Source organism: Thermobia domestica, chromosome 9, assembly GCF_964235325.1.
Source record: "Thermobia domestica chromosome 9, izTheDome1.hap1.1, whole genome shotgun sequence".
NCBI lineage: Eukaryota > Metazoa > Arthropoda > Insecta > Zygentoma > Lepismatidae > Thermobia > Thermobia domestica.
The window spans coordinates 6,482,025-6,500,570 of NC_137462.1; the positions used below are offsets into that span (position 1 = coordinate 6,482,025).

Consider the following 18,546-nt stretch of genomic DNA (forward strand, 5'->3'; position numbering starts at 1 on the left):
CCAAAGGAGAATCTCGTGAGATGAAGACTGCTATCAGTGAAGGGACGGGGATCTTTCTTTTTCTTCTTTCTTTCTCTCTCTCTCTCTCTCTCTCTCTCTGTATATATATATATATAAAAGAAATGAGAGAGAGAAAGGGCGGAATGTGTCTCCTTTTATTTGAAGATGTCCATTGGACGTCGCTCATCCGTCACCCGATTCAAACTCTGCCATTAACTCATTATGCAATAGCGAGCGTGAAAACATATTGAAACATATCGCAGCGTCCGCTAAGTTTGAACTACGTTCATAATACAGCTGCAATTTATCGTTCAATGAGTTAGACTTACGGTGGCTGGTTGTGTGCACGACTGCTCCAGAGAGTTTAAAGAAGGGCTTGCCGACGTACATGACGAAACTAGCCAAAGATGAAAATGCGTTAATAATATGGTCTTCTTCTCGTTTCGTCATCTCACGTGGTTCTCCTTGGTAGCTCAGCGGATGTTGAAAAAACATAGCCTTCGTATTACAAATTTCCTTCTCTCTAAGATTATACTAAAACTTTTCTTCGTACGAAGACAAAGGAAACGGACTGGGAGAAGCGTTAACCGTAAATTCACATTATTTTGACTTAAATTGTCTTTCGCTGCCAACTACAATCAATATTTATTTTGAGATACGATTTGACTTATATAAATTGTAGAATAACAATTTTCAAATACGGGTTACCTAATTGTACTGAACTGTTTCAGCAGTTTTTGTGGCCTTCATCAATAGCTCTGGGAAACTCAAACTTTTCAAAATGTAATTTTACATCTTTTTCTTTCATTCTTGTGCTCAGTTGAAAAATAATGAATTTTAAGCTCTTGTTAATGTAAATCGCTTACACTCGAATAATTATTCGTTTGAACGATCTATTACACTTTGCACTACAACTTCCTTCAAAACTACACTGTGAAAAAAAGTAAAACAACTTTAATGTAAATTTCCGAGATGTATTGACGAAGGTAGCATATTAGTTGATTGGTTGATTTAAAATTTAACGTTCCTTTCAGCACTTAGTCTATATCCAGGACTTAGTCTATGGGCAGCTACACGGGAATCGAACCCGCGTCTCCCACGCTTAAGGCGCATACGCTAACCACTCAGCCACAAAGGTAACAGAGACTGCTGAAACAATTAAATTACATTCGGGTGTAGCAGGTCGGTATTTTTTTTCTACAAATTACATCATGTTTTGTTGTATAAAATATTGTGTATCACTTGTAGGCACATGCGTAAGCCATGATGTATAAAACCAAAGCATCATTGTAGTGAGAAAATAATGTAGTTATTCATTAGCATTCAAATTTTATTTCACTATTGGAATGAAACAGCCAGGGTCAAATATAGAAGTAGGAGGGGAGAAAATAAAACAAGTGACTAGTTTTCGATACCTGAGTAGAATTATTAATGATGATATGAAATGTGAACGTGAAAAAAAAAAGCAAGGATAGGAATAGCGAGAGAAGCCTTCAGAAGGAAGAAAATACTATTGTGGGACCTTGAATAGAGAGTTGAGAAAAAGACTCATAAAATGCTTCGTATGGATTATTTTACTGTATGGGTTAGAAATATGGACATTACTCAAAAATGATGAGAAACGACTAGAAACTTTCGAAATGTGGGTGTAAAGAAGAATGGAGAATTAGCTGGGTCAAGCGGAAAACGCATGAGAGGGTATTTCTAATTGGTGGGAGAGAAAAGAACAATTTTAGATATTAAGAAGAAGAGAAACTGGTTGGGACATTGGCTAAGAAGGAACTGTATCATGAGGGATGTGGTAGAGGGTATAGTGGCAGGAAAGAAAGGGAGAGGGTGAATGAGACTACAATTAATGGACGATATCAAAACAGAAAAATCGTACGTGAAGACGAAGAGGTTAGCAGAAGCTAGTAGAGCATGGAAGTTTGTAAGTTGCGATGATCAATGATGATCAACCAGAAGAAGAAGAAAAAAGTACTGGCAGCGCTTCGTGACGGAACAGCGTGTTGTCATAGTGAAAACTTACTACAAATGTGGTGAGCGCCCCATTCCTAGCCGTACAGAAAACAAATGACGATCATGCACTACTCGGCGTTCTGTAACTACTATAGTGCTGCCAAAATGTATTGAGCCGTGGCAAAAATGCGAACTAAAGCTCACACCCACGCGTTGAGCCAATAAGGGTTCAGCTGTTGCTAAACGAGAGAGATTTGGCGAAAGGGAGTGGAATTCCTTTAGCCGATAGTAGCGCCTGGAACGGAAGACTGGGTGTCAAGTCAATGTGGTATATCTTTAACCACAAAGACAACATGTGGAAATCGTGTAACGTTCAGTGCTGCCAACTTATTAGAACAGAAATGGCGACCAAGTTGCGTTCTTCATGGGATATCCTTTATATATGTATGTACGTATGTTTGCAATTATATCGAAAACGGTTCGTCATATTTCGATGCGGTTTTCACTAATCAAATAAGCTATTCCCAATGAAGATTTTTTTTGTGTATAAAGTATTTGAAAATTTTTAATAATTAAATAATTATCTTAAAAAATCAAATAATTCTTGCAACGCCCGATGAAAAAAAATCTTATCCTAAAATATGCACCAATAAGATAATCAAGAAAGTAAGATGGCTTGCATATAACCAACAGGTTAAAAGTTTTGTAACCAGCTTTCCCCAAATGGTTTAAAATTAATTGCTAATTAGTGTTTAAGTCAGTGGCAACTGCATGGTCTTGCTCGAGTTTGGCCAAAATATTACCCATTTTTTCTGTGATTGGTCGCCCGCTATAACGAGCATTTTAGACATCGAAATTTCCAGAACGAAAGCAAATGAACCATCTTTTGGCTGTTGCTTTTGATAACATATCTTTTGCCCATAAACAGCACAAATTTCTTCACGACCCTGCACAGTATTTGCACCTTTATCGAAATAAAATTGTAGAATTTAACGCAGTTTTGCGGAAATTTCACCCATTTTCACAGCGCAGTACCTTACATCTGATGAATATTGAAAAACCACGAAATTACTGAATGTATGTGGCAAATATATGTTATTCATTATAACATGTGCCTTTTGTAAATATTAAACATTTATTATGATTACCCAGTGTAATCTGTCCGCTTGGCTTCTTTTTTCATAACATATGCATTACTTGTAAATTATTCATTGTAGCTTTGGAAAATTCAAGATTGACAATAAAACCAACTGATCAAAGCAGTGTATATATTTTAAGATTATATATTTGTGTTACAGTTTCGGCTATGTAACATAGCCTTCCTCAGACATATTATGAGAGAAATATCCAATTTTGACAGTTTATATACAATCTGAATGCAAGACACGCCCACTTTCTCTTTACAAAACGTAAACTTTTAATTGGCACCTCTTCTTGTTCACCTCAACCATAGGTTGGCGGGCAACATGGAAATTTTAAAACTTTTCTCTCTCTTGGGGGAGCTGTTTTATACTTTGATAAGGCCTCTTCTTCGTAACTGCATCTAGATATTCTATCATTGGTCTTCCTCTTCCTGGTTTTCCTTCTGCCTTTCCCTCTATTAGCACAGTGATCCAATCGCAGTGTCGAATAAGATGCCCAAGCATGCTGTTTCTTCTTTTTCCTATTATCTTCATGATCTGTCGTCCTTCATTAGCTTCCTTTAGTACGTCTTCATGCCTTTTAGTAGTATTACGCCTCTTTTAGTAGTATTCCTTTCGGTCAATGAAATGCGCAGCATTCTGCGCCAACACCACATTTTAAATGCTTCCAGCTTGGATATTTCAGCTTTTCTCAATGTCCACGTCTCTGATCCGTACAGCGCCACGCTCCATACCAGTGTCTTAATAAATCGTTTACGAACGCCCAGCGACACATTTCTTGATGTTAGTAGTTCTCTTTTCCTATTGAATGCTTGTTTAGCCTGTGCTATTCTTGAACTTGACGTTTTTTTCACTTCTTCCGTCCGAGGATATTAGACTTTCTAAATAGGGAAACATCTTAACGTATTCGATTTTCTCTCCATCTAGCCATACGTTTGCCCTTTCCTGTCCTGCTCTTGTGCACTTTATCACTTTGGTTTTCTTCTTATTTATCTTCATTTTGCATGTTTTTCCAGTTGGTCGTTCAAGTTGAAAGTGCTTCCTGCATGTCCTCATCGCTCTCCGCTATCAATGCTATGTCATCAGCAAACCTTATTGTGCTGAAGACCTGACCATTTACTTTTACGCCTTTCTCGTTTTTATGCAAGAATTCTTTCATAACCTCTTCTATATAGACGTTGAACAGGAGAGGTGAAAGTCCATATCCTTGCCTCATTCCTTTACTTATTCTTGCTTCCTTCTGATGTCTTCCTATAACATCTGTCTGGTTCCTATAAAGTTAGTATATTATTCTTCTGTATCTGTAATCTACTCTCATCTTCTTCAACGCTCTGAACATGATATTCCAATCTACGTTGTCAAAAGCTTTCTTTAACTCTACAAATGCTATCACAATTGGTTTGTTTATTCTGATGTACTGTTCCATAATCAACCATAGACTCAGTATTGCTTCCCTTGTTCCTCTTTTCCTCCTGAATCCAAACTGGTCCTCCGATAACCGTTCTTCGATCTTCCTTTCTATTCGTTGTGCGATAATTTTGCACAGTATTTTTGATGCATGGGAAAGCAAACTTAACGTTCTGTGTTCTTCGCATTTCCGTGCGCCTTTTCTCTTCGGGATAGGTACCAATATGCTTTTCTCGAAGTCTCTTGGTATTTTCCCCGAGATGTACATTTTATTAATAAGATTAAATAGTTTCTTCTTTGTTGCTATTCCGAGATTCTTAATTACTTCCGTTGGTATTTGATCTATTCCTGGGGCTTTACCATGTTGCATTTTCTCCAAAGCATTGTCAAATTCGCACTGTAAAATTGATGGTCCTAATTCATTTTCATCCACGTCTTCTTCCTTTTCTATCTCTTCTTCGTTCAATCTGTCTCCTTTGTAGAGTTCTTCAATGTATTCCTTCCATCTTCTTGTTATCTGCCCCTGTTCAATTAGCGTTGTTCCGTCCTTGTGTATGATAATGTCTGTGCGTTTCTTTTTCTCATCGAACTGTTTTCTAACCTTTCTAGATACCGTTTCTGTATTGCCTTTGACTATATTTTCCTCAATTTCTTTGCATAAATGGTTTATCCAGTTTTCTCTGGCCGCCTTTACTTCTCTGTTTATGTGATTTCTGCACCTTCTGTATTCCTCCTCTTTGTTTGTTATCTTGAACTGTCTTCTTTGCTCCATCATTTTCAATATTTATGCTGTTATCCAGGGTTTATATTGGGTTCTCGATTCTCTTCCTATGTGCTCGTCGGCAGCTTTTGTAATCCCTGCTTTCATGGCTTCCCATTTCGAGTCGATGTCATCACCTGCTAAAGCTACCGTAGACGTCTTTTTGTCTGTCGCATTTGCAAATTCCCTTTTCATGTTTTTATTTCTTATTAGCTTGATTGTGTTCCATCTTTTGTTTAGTGCTACCACTCGTTTCCTCTTTAGTCGGAGTTCGCTCTTCATCAAAATCATATTATGGTCTGAGTCAACGTCTGCTCCTGGGTAACTCTCACTATTCTTCACTTGATTTCTAAATGCTTGTCGGACCAGTATATAGTCTATTTGATACCTTTTTTTGTCTACTAGTCTTGTCCATGTGTATCTTCTTCTTAGTAGTTGTTCGAAGATTGTGTTTGTTACAGTCAGATTATGACTTTTGCAGAACTCAATTAACCGTGTACCTCTCAGATTCCTTTCTCCTAGGCCGAAATTCCCAATTACGTTCTTCTTTGCCTTCGCCGACTACTGCGTTCCAGTCACCCATGATGATTAAATTGTCCTGGTCTTCAACTTTTATCAATACTTCTTTTATTTGCTCATAGATTTCTTCTACTTCCTCATCTATGTAGCTTGATATAGGCATATATATACTTGGATTACCGTCATATTTCTCGGTTCGGTTGCTATCTTCAACATTATTATCCTTTCCTTGTATTTCCAACTGCCTATAACTTTATGTCCTATCTTCTTATTTAAGACAAAACCGACTCCTGCTGTACCGTTTACAGCTCCTGAGTAAATCATTCTGATGTCTCCGCTTCACATGTCTCCTCCATCAGGCCATCTAACTTCGCTGATTCCCAATATATCTATTTTCATGTGTTCCATTTCTTTCTTCAGGTTTTCCAGTTTTCCACACTGTAACAGCGATCGCACATTCCAGGTTCCTATCCTGCAGGGGTTTTTGATGACGACCGAGAAGGCCCTGTTGTGTTTCTCTCCACTGCCGGGGACGACTCTCTGTGAAACAGTAGTGTCGTATTCCCTAATATTACATTCTCTTATTTCTCTTTCCATGTTGTTTTTTAGGGACTGAGTGAAGTGGTGGTGTCCCAGGTCCTTCCACCTCGCAGTGAAACAGCCATAAAGGACATCCTGTCCCTGCCTGTTTTTGCCCACATCAGAGCCTTGCCGATGTCAATCATCTTCAGCCTCAGTGTGGTGATGGTAGAGCTGCTGCCCACTACCATAATATCTCTCTTCGTGACTCCTACTCCTAAAGACCTGTCCGGTATGGGAAGCCCTCTGATAGCGAAGCTATCTCCGGCATAGCTCTTGGGATCATTAGAGTACGTAAGCCCTGTTATGCACGCCTGTTATGAATCTCTTAATTAGGTGTTTGTCACTTACAAATTTCTATTCGCTATTGTCCATCTGCTGTTCTCAGTAGTACACCTGCTCCAATAGCTCGTGTTGATCCTTTTAATTCTTTCTTTCTATTTTGTCTATCATTTTCCATAATTCATGTATTACAAGTCCAGTATCTTATATCTAACATATCTAACATATATCGAAGCAGAATCGTATTGACGTATGATTAACGTCGTACTTAAGGCCTGACTACTGCAGGAAACATATGTTAGTCGAACTCTTTAGTATGCCACTAATCACGCGTCAAAACGACACTTCATTAAGGCCCATAATGTTTTGTAGATATGTAGATGGAATATGGAAAGGAACTAAGAGACAGTTGGAGAAATTTGTTAAATTGAGGGATTAGGCTAGAAATAGAGATGGAAGAAGAGAGGAAAATCAACTTCATGGACATGACTATAAAGAAAATAGGAGGAAAATTCAAAACAAGATGGCACAGAAAAGAATGTGATGCCGGGATATACTGCCACAAGAAAAGTGACGTAGACAGGGGAATTAAGAAGAACTTTATACAGAACATGAAAAAGAGAATAGAAATGATACATATCAACGAAGAAAGAAGACATAGAAATACCGTGACAGTTATTAAAGGGAAACGGATATAGAAGAGAAGATTTAGAAGAAAAAGAGGAAGAAGCAGAGAAAGAAGAAAAGGGATGGTTTGGTATTGAAAGTTTAGGCGAGAAAATGGAGAGCCTGAAGAACTTGTTGAGGAAAGGAGTGATTAAAACTTATTGCAAAGGAGGAAAGAGGATGATAGACTTAGTGAGAGAGAAAAGAAAGAAGAAAGAAATGGAGATAAGATCAGAAGAGAAAGAGTAGTGTACCAGGTTCATTGTAAAGAGTGCGATATGAAGTACATAGGGGAAACAGGAAAGAGATTAGAACAAAGGATAAAACAACATAAGGACGATCCCATACTAAAAAGAGAGAACAACGCAATATATAAACACATTAAAGAAACAGGAAATGAGATAGATTGGGAAGGAATAAAAGGATTAGAAAGGGAGTGTGATAAGAAAGTGGAAAGAAGCCCTGTAGATTAAGAGATATGGGAAGTTGTTGATGAATTGGTCTAGTGGACTTGTAATACATGAATTCTGGGAAAAGATGATAGACAAAATAGAAAGAAAGAATTAAAAGGATCACCACGAGCTGTTGGAGCAGGTGTACTATGAAGAACAGCAGATGGGCAAAAGCGAATAGAAAGTGTAAGTGACAAACACCTAATTGCGAGTTTCATAACAGGTGCGTAAAAAGAGAAAGAGACTACACTAATTAAAAATTTACTTTTTAGAGCCAATTAAAAGTTTACGTTTTGTAAAGAGAAAGTAGGCGTGTCTTGCATTCAGATTGTATATAAGCTGTCAAAATGGTATATTTCTCTCATAATGTGTTTGAGGAAGGCTATGTTACATAGCTGAAACTGTAACACAAATATATAATCTTAAAATGTATATATATATACTGCTTTGGTCAGTTGGAGATGTATTACGTATTTCTCTGTACGTTGGTCACCAGTCTACCTTGGAACTTGGCCGCATTGAAATAATGTTATACCAACAGTGTTAATGTTAAATTCACCTCCGTATGATGGACCTCTGCTACGCATTCAACTGTATGGGTCATCTTTTTTAATTTCTTAACAGATCCCTTCAAAACATCTTTTACTGTTCTTATGCGTCAGTAAACCGAAGGGGAAAAACTTCCCCATTGAAACTAACTTTGCCAAAGGTACAGGAGGCGATTATACTATCTGTTGCCTCATGTCTTTGTTGGTGAGAGCATGGACAAAAGTAAAAGCGAGTCGAAATAACCATGGTTACTCTGACCAACTATCTGAATAATTAACCCTCGTACTACCAATGAAAGGGGAGAGGGACTTTGTGCCCAACACAGTACATTACTTGTAATTACTCCTTTAATCATTTCTTTAAAATTGTAAAAAGAAAAAAAAAAGTTATTGCTCAACATGTTTACCTAAAGCGTATACCTTGCGGCGATGCAAATAGAACGTTAGTTTGTCTCATAAATTTGCTATCTTAAGTTGATGGGCACAAACTAGACAGGAGATGTGACTAACATTTAGAAGTGTCACTGCTAGATAACAGTATAATGAATAGCTGTATTCCACCTTTTCTGAATTTGACTGTTAGTGTTATCCTATGTACTGTTCATTTTGAGAATTTCATGTTAGTGTATCTCATAAATATGCTATTTTAAGTTGTTGGGCACAAAGAACCCCCTTCCCCCCGTTGATAGGAGATGTAAAGATCACTCCTAAAGCGCAGCAATAATAAATAGTTGTTAAATCTTATCCCATGTTCTGTTCACCAGTCACTGTAGATTTTTGTAAAAGTTTCTAAATTGTTTCTTTTGCGAGATATATTTAATCTTAACAGGTAAGTACAAAATACCCCCTTGGTAGTCTGCGTTACAAAAAATAACCTAGATAGTGCGAGGGTTGAAATAAAACCCAAGCATTATATCGAGTGTTTTAAAAATGACGCTCACGGACCACAGAACACTATTCTACAAGTCATAATAAAGCAATATATATATACTTTTCGTGTCCTTGTCTGGAGACACAAATTGCACAATGTGGCAACGTCGCAAATAAAGAGCCACAAGGTAGATCTACTAATGTATCAAATAGTTGCATCGATTCTTTCCAGATATCAGTTGAAGTCGATACTGATTGACACTAGCATTACTTGTTAGTGTAGCAATCAATTCAACTGCTTGATGTATTTGTAGAGTGATGCTAATGATTCCAAGTTAATCTGCGATGTTGCCACATTGTAAAACTATGATTCCTCACAGCGGCTGACGGAGACCCCGGACGGCAAACTATCATATAACATTTTTGCTTTATTTTGGCCTGTCTGTGGTCCGTGGGCCCAATTTTTAGAACACCCGATATATTATGCATAAAGCTAAGGTCTCAGAAGAAAGATACAAATATATATATATATAGTTTATTTATTCGCATTCAACATGCGTCATCAAGATACATTTAATGATATAAATATTTTTCTTGTGTCTAACAAGATACGAGGAATGATAATACAGTCTCTGTATTTCACGTATTAAATTTGTCTTTTACAGTAAAAATCTAGCACCAGAAAAATACTGTTAAATATTAGCAGATTTTATTTCTTAAAAAATCGATTTACACAGTGATGCCAATTTCTCTTTGGATTGAATAACCTGGTATTATTGTTTTTTTAAAAAAATAGTTTATGGAATTGTACTAATTACATATTTGTATATATTTATTGTCCTTGTATTTTGTTTATATATATATATGTACAATATACAAGGCTCCTTGAGGATAACACACACAACCATTTTGAAAAATGAACCTGGCAAGATAAAAAAAATTAAATGACGAGTAAAGAGGTTATCGTGCGTGCAAAGTGTCATGGTTTGAATCAGAGAAGGAAAAGCAAATCGTATATATATATATATATATATATATATAACTAATGAATTTACCTCTCTGTCATTTTATTTTTCTCAGTTTTCTACTTTTTCCGGGTTTTTGTTCCATCTCAACTTTACTAACAGTATTAGAATTCGGCAGCACTAAAACAAAGCTAATGAGTTTGTTTCTGCGTCATGCACATGTATAGCTGAAGAATAGTATGCGTATAAACGCACCAAGAACGAATTTATTGTAAAATACCGTGCATGTTAATTTCTTATATTACTAATTTTAATTTAATTTATGCACAGAAATACGTGTACAAGCTGCATCAAGCAAAGAAAAAATACAGCATAAGAGAGACCCTACACAGCAAAAAATTAGGTGTTGAAACAATATTTTGTGTTAATTCAACACCAAGGACATCGTCGCCTCCCAAGCATATCAGAAATATCTAGTTACAAGCTATGATTATTTGTATTGATTTTTATTGTTTGGTATGAGCAAAGATTTACGCAGTATATATATATATATATATATATATATATATATATATATATATATATATATATATATATATATATATATATATATATATATATATATATATATATATATATTTGGCATTTATACCAAGTAATAAATAACGTTCTATGTTTTCTGTAATCGGTCACAATAATAGTTTTATAAACCTGTGAATTGTCTGACAACAGTTACACGAATAGTAGTGCTGCCATCTGTTTTCCTTATCTGTTATTCTTGCCTTAGCACGTAAGAACAGAAGATGGCAGAACTGTTACTAATGTAACTGTTATCAGACAACTCACAAGTTTACAAAACTATTATTGTGGCTGATTACAGAAAACATAGAACGTTATTCGTTACTTGGTATAAATGCCAAATATGCTGCGTAAATCTTTGCTTATACCAAAGAATAAACACCAATGTTAATACTCACAGCCAGTAAATAGTTATTTCTGATATGCTCGAAAGGCGATGTCCTTTATGTCGAATTAACACACAAGTAACATGCTAAAGTGGTGTTATTTTGTGTTGCTTTAATACCTCACTTTTTGCCGTCTACATTTTTAATATATACAGAAGAATTGTTATATCTTTTGTTTTTTCATAAGGAATTTACCGTAAAATATATATATATATATATATATATATATATATATATACCTTCACAAACAATCAATTCCTCAAAGAGGTCTTTTTCAATTTTTGAACTCTAGCACCAAAAGTACAAAATGCATTTATAAAAATGACTCGATTTTCGGTTAACAAGACCACGGAATTAACAAATGAAACTGTACACGAGAGCTCTTACGGACGCAATCAACGAAGTAAGTGTTTCGCTTATCCTTTTTATAATTTAAGCTGAGATGTTTTATTTAAAAAAAAATAAATAAATAAAACGTGAAAAAATCCGTTCTTCGTTAAGGCTTTGCGACATTTGAAGAAACATGACTCGTTATTTCGTCGGTGATTTTGTGTATTTTACCCTTAAGAAGATTAAGAAATATCTCTTTTTTTTTCTATGCATTATGCAATATTAAAATTTTAGGCACCGAAAAGCAGCGCTTTGTACTACAATAAATATTTTCTCATTTTTATTCCCCATAAAATATTTTCCAAGATATCAATAGTTTACGAATATATATGTGTATATAAGGTCTTGTACATATATCTGTCAAATTGTTTACCTTTGTGATGTTTTGTCAACTGACTCGTCCTACTGAACTAAGTTCGGTTGTTTTCAATTAAAGATTTTTTTTTTCTTTTTTAACCAAATATCGTTGACTCACTCAGCAAGGGATGGAAACACCAATAGTCCATATTTTTTAAAAATCCAGACATTCAAGCAGGCTGAAACATATCTCGCCTTTGGTACACGTGGTCTTTGCTTTCGATCGTTGCTGGGAGCTGAGTTCGATTCCTAACAATGGTACAGAATGTTCGAGGATTCAAGTTATCATAATTAAGATGTAAAAAAACTGTGGGTCAAGGAAGTCTGAACTGTTATCGTTTGTTGGGTGTCCGTACGCCGACTACATACCATTCAGTTAAATAGCTTTTTTTTAATTAATGTTCTCTTTACAGCTATAAGAAAAGTTAGTGAGCATTTTCTAATCTTTAAATATAATCAAATACACTCCGACAAAAAAATCTGAAATTAAATTTTCAATTTTGCGTTTTACGTTTATACCCTGTAGGAATCTCGTTTTTAATTTTTCCTATAGTATACATCTTTTACAATAATGTTTTGTTGCAAATTTCGTATATTATTAATATTCATTCAATTCTTCCAAGTTTTCGTTTACGTCAATTTAGTCACGTAGTTATTCAGCTAGCTTCTATGTGGGCGTAGAGAAGTTGGTTACTCATTGAGTTCAGCACCGAGGCTACATGACACGTGGACCTACTGATTAACGTGGAATTCGAACCGAATGAGCTGCCGCCGGAAATGAACGCGGATCTGCCACGCCAAAGGCGCTTACGCTAACTGCTTAGCCACGAAGGAGCTCTGATTGCTCAGTGAAGTGCATATAATTAGGAAAAGTCTTCTAAATTATGTTAATTATTTTAGTATTGTCGTATTCTAAATATTCGATTTTATTAGGTGTGATAAATATTTTCAAAATTATTCACTCAGAAACTTCGATGATTATTTAAAAAAGGCGGATTACATTCACAGTCTTGTATATGTTTACATTCCCATACTTTTTAATGTAATGTTGCCATGCAAACGGACGTGTGAACCCCTGTTTTAATGAACGTCTGGAGTTGAGACTAGGTACATCGATAGTAATTTTAAATGGAGGCAGTTGAACGGGCATTCGTTATAGATTAGTGAAAACAGAGCCAGATGACCAAACATCGCATTAAAAATAATTTCTAAAATACGATTCTGATTATATATATATATTCTGTTACTGTAATAGTAATTCTTTCCCTTGCCTATGGATCCCTGAGCACTCAATTCTCTGCTTTTTTTCTTTCTTTAAAGCACTGACAAAAATTTTCTGCAAAAATCACTTTTTCTTACCAATAGGTTACTTTACAAAGAATTGTACTAGTTTCTACAAACGGTTATATAAGACAGCACTTAACAATTTTTAGGATAAAGTATTCACTTCTTGTGTAGGACTACTACGATTACAGTCCATAATATGAACCAGTATATCTATAATATAATAGAGGTACTCAGTCCCGGTTTAAAAACCCATTAACAGGTACACACTTCATCTTTGTCATGAAATTATTATTTAAAAAAAAATAAAAAAAAATTGACAATCAAGAAAACATATGAGAAATTGCAATGTACAGAGTGAACCAAAAGTCTTACTATATCACTACTTTCGAATCGGATCTAAGAACTTTATGTTTCTTGATAAGGTTGGTTCCAGGCATATTGTGCCTGACAAAGAGAGAGCCTTTAATTTAATGTCTGTAAGGGCTAAAGAAGGATAATAATAAATGCAAATGAATGATTATGGAGGTAGTAAAATACTCATAGGTTCGAAACCAACCATGGATGCTTCACACCAAACCCTTTACCACTAAGCCACCACAGCAGTAACTATTGCGTAAAAAGGATAATTCAACCAAGTATTCATAGAAAAGTGAATCGGAACAGAATTTGGATGCTTACTTAAATCGCGCAATATTGAGCTGAAGTAATGTATAATATATTGTGCGGCTGTATCATACATACAGTAGCTTAATAATGTTATGAAGGAAATCGAGACCTGAAACAGGCAATTCATATGCATTTTCGTAGTGTCTCCCAATCATACAATACTCTAAGAAGAATTCTGCGACTAGGGTTACCGCCTGCCTCAAAGTACACGGGACATCGAGAAATTTTAAGAAAATTTTCGTCGTCCCGAATTATGCTTAAGAAAGGCGCATTATGTAACGAAATTATCCAAAACACTTACAGAATATTCGATAGAAATTTTGTGACATTTATAAATTTCGACCGACAATGTGTGATTATGATAATCAAGATATCGATGTGATTCTGTCGATAAAATTTTGAGTGTTGACAGCAGGGAAAACACGGCCAAGGATGTTAATTCTTGTTTGTTTTGGTTCAAAATGGTTTATAACTATTAGGCCGAGTATAATCATTCCCGTAGGCTGTGGTCTGTAACCCTGGCAACAAACATGAACCCAGACTAAAAACCGACCGTGTCCATGCGAGAATGAAGCTGGAGGAGGGTCAACAACGCATTTATTTGGTCCTTTTCACCCCCTGCACATTGTCCAAAGGATCAGGGTGTCTACTGAAATTCCAAAATGAAATTTCGTGACCTCTTCTTTACCAAACCATAAAATTTCGTAAGATCCTTACGAGCGAATTAGGCCGAATTTTCATGCATGCGACAGAACCGTGCTTTGCTTGCGATTTGGTAGCGCCTAAAGCCAACCATAGACATTTTTGGTGGATTTTGACGTTTTCCAGAACAAAATTTTCCAGTTTGTACTTACACAGATATTTGTAGAGATAAAAAAAAAATCGTGACCCAAAAGCTAAATTTTGTGACTTTTTCGTGACCGATAGACACACTCAAAGGTGTAAAAATTAGTTCGTATGGTCATGTATAATACAACCTGCAATATGTTCATACGGAAATTTATTCCCATGAGACCATTATTTGTAGCCGTCTATTTTTCATTAGTAGTGTATTAGGTAATATTATGAACGATTAGTTAATATACAGAACGCGACTGACTATAATGAAACTTTTGGCTCACTCTACACTGTAAAAAAAATAGTCCTATACTTATTTTGACAAGCACGAAACGAAGTTAAAAAGTCTTGTAAGAATATAACCCAATATTGATCATTTACACAAGTTTCCTTGTATACTTTACATTTTAAAATCATATTCACTTTCAAAAGATCCCATGAGTAACAATCTGAAATTTCATAATTTGATAACAACGGTGTGAAACAAAATTATTTTCGAAAGAAATTAACAATGATACATAACTGTACAACAGACTTACTTATCCCAAGAATATTCGTTAATTCTTCACGTTTTTCAAAATATTCATCCGTAAACTTTCTAGTTGTTTATAAACTGCAATGTAATAAAAGTGTTTATTTATTTATTTTGTAATCCATGGTCTTACAGATAACTTCAAGAGGTATATCTGATAATGGGAATACCTAAGACACTAAATTAAAGTTACTAGAATTCCGGGCTTGCCAAACGGATCTTCTATTGGTGATTCACCGTGTCACCGTTATTTGTGGCTTTCTGAATTGAAGTTAAGACACCTACTGACTAAACCAACTCACAAACTGCCTCATGATGATGCTGAGTCAATACCGAAATGCACTGGGAATCGATTCCAAAACATCCGCGTATTAACGACTTGGATGCATGAGAGTATTGTTCAACAAATCCAATGAATAATACTTCAAACGATTTTAATACTGATCTTTCATTGTACACCCTCATGCATGCATAGCGACAGTCATGGGTTCGACTTTCACTAATACTACAAAAATGTTCGTGTAGATCCAGCATCATAAAGTAATAATACAGAGTTTCTTACAGAAATAATCGCGTTGAAATCACATCTCCCTGTTAAATGTACGCCATCTAATGGACAAGAACCTTTCAAAAAACATCCCCACATTTTATATTGTAATTAATATTTTGTTTGATTTTTAGAATATTCTGAAAAACGTGAAGAAAGAAAGAAAAATAGTATGGCTACTGAACGCTTTAATTTGATTCGAACATTCCAAAATCAAAAATAATTCGACGGAAGAATGGGAATACTAAACACAATTGAATTTCTAAATGGAATCAATTCAATTCAGTTTGAATTCAAAGTTTTTAAAAAAAACATTTTATTGAAGTTAAAGTTACTTTAAATATGGTTGTTTGTACATAGGTCAATTTGGTTATCTGTTCATAATTTATCTGGGTATTTGTATTTTGTTTCTCATCATTTCATGTATAGTGTCCTCTAAAAAAAAAAAAAAAAAAAAAAGAAATCATTTTGTGTTCGAACAAATTCGAGTGTTTAAAGTATGTCGATACATATAAAGCATAAATAGTAACAAAGTATAAGTCGCAACATAAAGGATAACATAGTGACCTAATTTCTGCTTACACTTCTACATGCAGTAGAGAAACTGGTACATTTCCATATACGATGTTTCAGTATTCTCTGAAACATTTCCATGATTTTATCGACTTGAAAATTAAGATTGCGGATCTTCGAAACATCGTCGGCTGAACTTTCAACGAATTGTTGGAGCACTTAAAGGTGAGTTTACATTTTCCATTCTCAAATATATAGCTAACAATGATTACCAAAACGTTGCAGGAAGCAATCCTTGAGGCTGTTGTATAAAGCCTTGTCTTAAGGCTTTGCTTAGGAAGTTTTCTAGTCTAGCAACTGGTCCTCCCGAGCCATCGGGTGTTACCTAAAAAAACAAAACATCCATGGTTTTACAAAGCTTCTTGAATCAAATCATATTTTTGTTGTAAAGGGGAATTCAAAAATCAGTTACTGAATTATGATTGTTTCTTTTGTAATGTTAAGTAACTGTTGAACTGTCTTGTATCTACTGATTCTAACAAAGCTAAGCTACACAGACGTTACCACTGGCTCCGGCTAAGTTTAGAACATGTGTTACACTTAATTAACTAATTACTAACGTTATTGGTGCTCCACTTACTTAATATCCTCAATAATATAAACAGTTGGATCTGCAGTCTTTTGGTTGTGAAGATGAAACGTGTTAAGGATTATTCTAACTTCACTAATGTAATCGTAAAAATGATTCCCTTCTAAAAATAAAACTGCAAAATCTTCATTTTTTTCTTTGAATAACTTATTCAGACTACTTATAAAGTATACACAAGAGAAAAGGCAATGAATGATTTGTACCTGTTCCCCGTTTTCAATTTTTTTGTGCTGTTAATCTCATGATTAAATAAGCTCTTACTGTCCTATAAGTTGTATCTATCTCTTTAACAAGGAACAGACATGAACATATCATCCGGACATTCGAATCAAACCTAGTCCATTCGCTAAACATACCAAAGATATGTTCATGCACAAAAAAATAGGTGCCATGGACAACGGAGTAAGTCCCTGGGGCCCATTAACCTTTTTTGTATAAAGAAAATCGTAGACTCACAGTGAAATAGCTATTGCATCAACACTGTTCATTCGAAAGTCATGGTTTATAGTGCATTCTCTTCAGCATGAAACAAGCTTTCCAGAGGTACTATGTATTGGGGCCCCTAACGTACTTGAACAGGGAAAATAGGCAGAATGTCGAGAAAATTCCCTCCAGAAATCCCTCACATCAACTTTGGCCCCCTTTGGAGTGGCCCAGGGTAAAAGTACACAATCCAAATTGTAATGTCCCGCTATTTTACACCTGCGCCGCATTACATTAAAGTATATTTTGGAACGTGGCGATTTGCATTATGATCTGTATCCGGTGAAAGACACATTTTTCTAATCGATTTATTTATTTATTTTTAAGTTTGAGTCGAAGAATATAGAGTATATAAAATGGAAGAATCAACCCTGCGAATTATTTTATGGATCTAATGTTATAGTGACGAGGGTTTGGAAAGTGCAAAAAATTGTGCTAAATTTTAATTAACTTTCCAATAAGTATTGAGAATTATTTTACAGTAAGTCTTGAATAAAATATAATGGATTTCTGAAGCTATTATTTATCTCAGGGGATTTCATCCCATCTCGAAATTTCTAAACACCATCAAGTCTAAACTTCCAATATGAAACATAAATATTTGTAAAATAAAATGTCTCATCAAAATTTTCTGTGGTGCATGCTGCATGAATATAATAAGTAGACTTGATAACATGTGTTTGTAGCTGCTATTAACGGTATTAAATTTTCTTGCTGCTTAACTTGCATAGGTTCTATACTTTATAAATATGGATGGTGTCATGACGATTCTCGGAAAGCTCAGTAAATACATCAATTGGATTAAGAATTAAGTTAGAAATGGAGATACTGCGGTATAAATAGACATATATAAATGAAAGTATAAAAAAAGATAATTATTATGAAAGTTGTTTATAAATGCACATATATATTTATAGAATATAATCAGGTTAAACTTCAAATATTTGATGTACGTGATCGTAAGAACGTCGGGCAACACCAATCAGTGTTGAGATGAAAAATAAAAATTAAATGAACTATTGCAAGATATATATATATACAAGCAAGAAAACCAGAGTGAGCTTGTAACTATTCGTTGTCGCTTTTATTCGCTTACGATGAAGGTCGAAACCGGAAATAGATCATTGAACATATCTCTGAAACTCCCACCTTAACTGTATGATGGTAGGAT

The 18,546-nt window shown here is 35.1% G+C and overlaps 1 protein-coding gene across 1 annotated transcript in view; it reads right to left on the reverse strand.

Moving 5' to 3' along the window:
• Positions 1 to 11,569: 11,569 nt before the first annotated feature.
• Positions 11,570 to 18,546, reverse strand: part of Gle1 (Gle1 RNA export mediator) — a 74,372-nt gene continuing 67,395 nt past the window's right edge. The window contains exon 13 of the mRNA XM_081770528.1: positions 11,570 to 16,628. Coding sequence (XP_081626654.1) covers positions 16,512 to 16,628 — 117 coding nt within the window. The 3' untranslated portion in view covers positions 11,570 to 16,511. The remainder of the gene's footprint in view (positions 16,629 to 18,546) is intronic.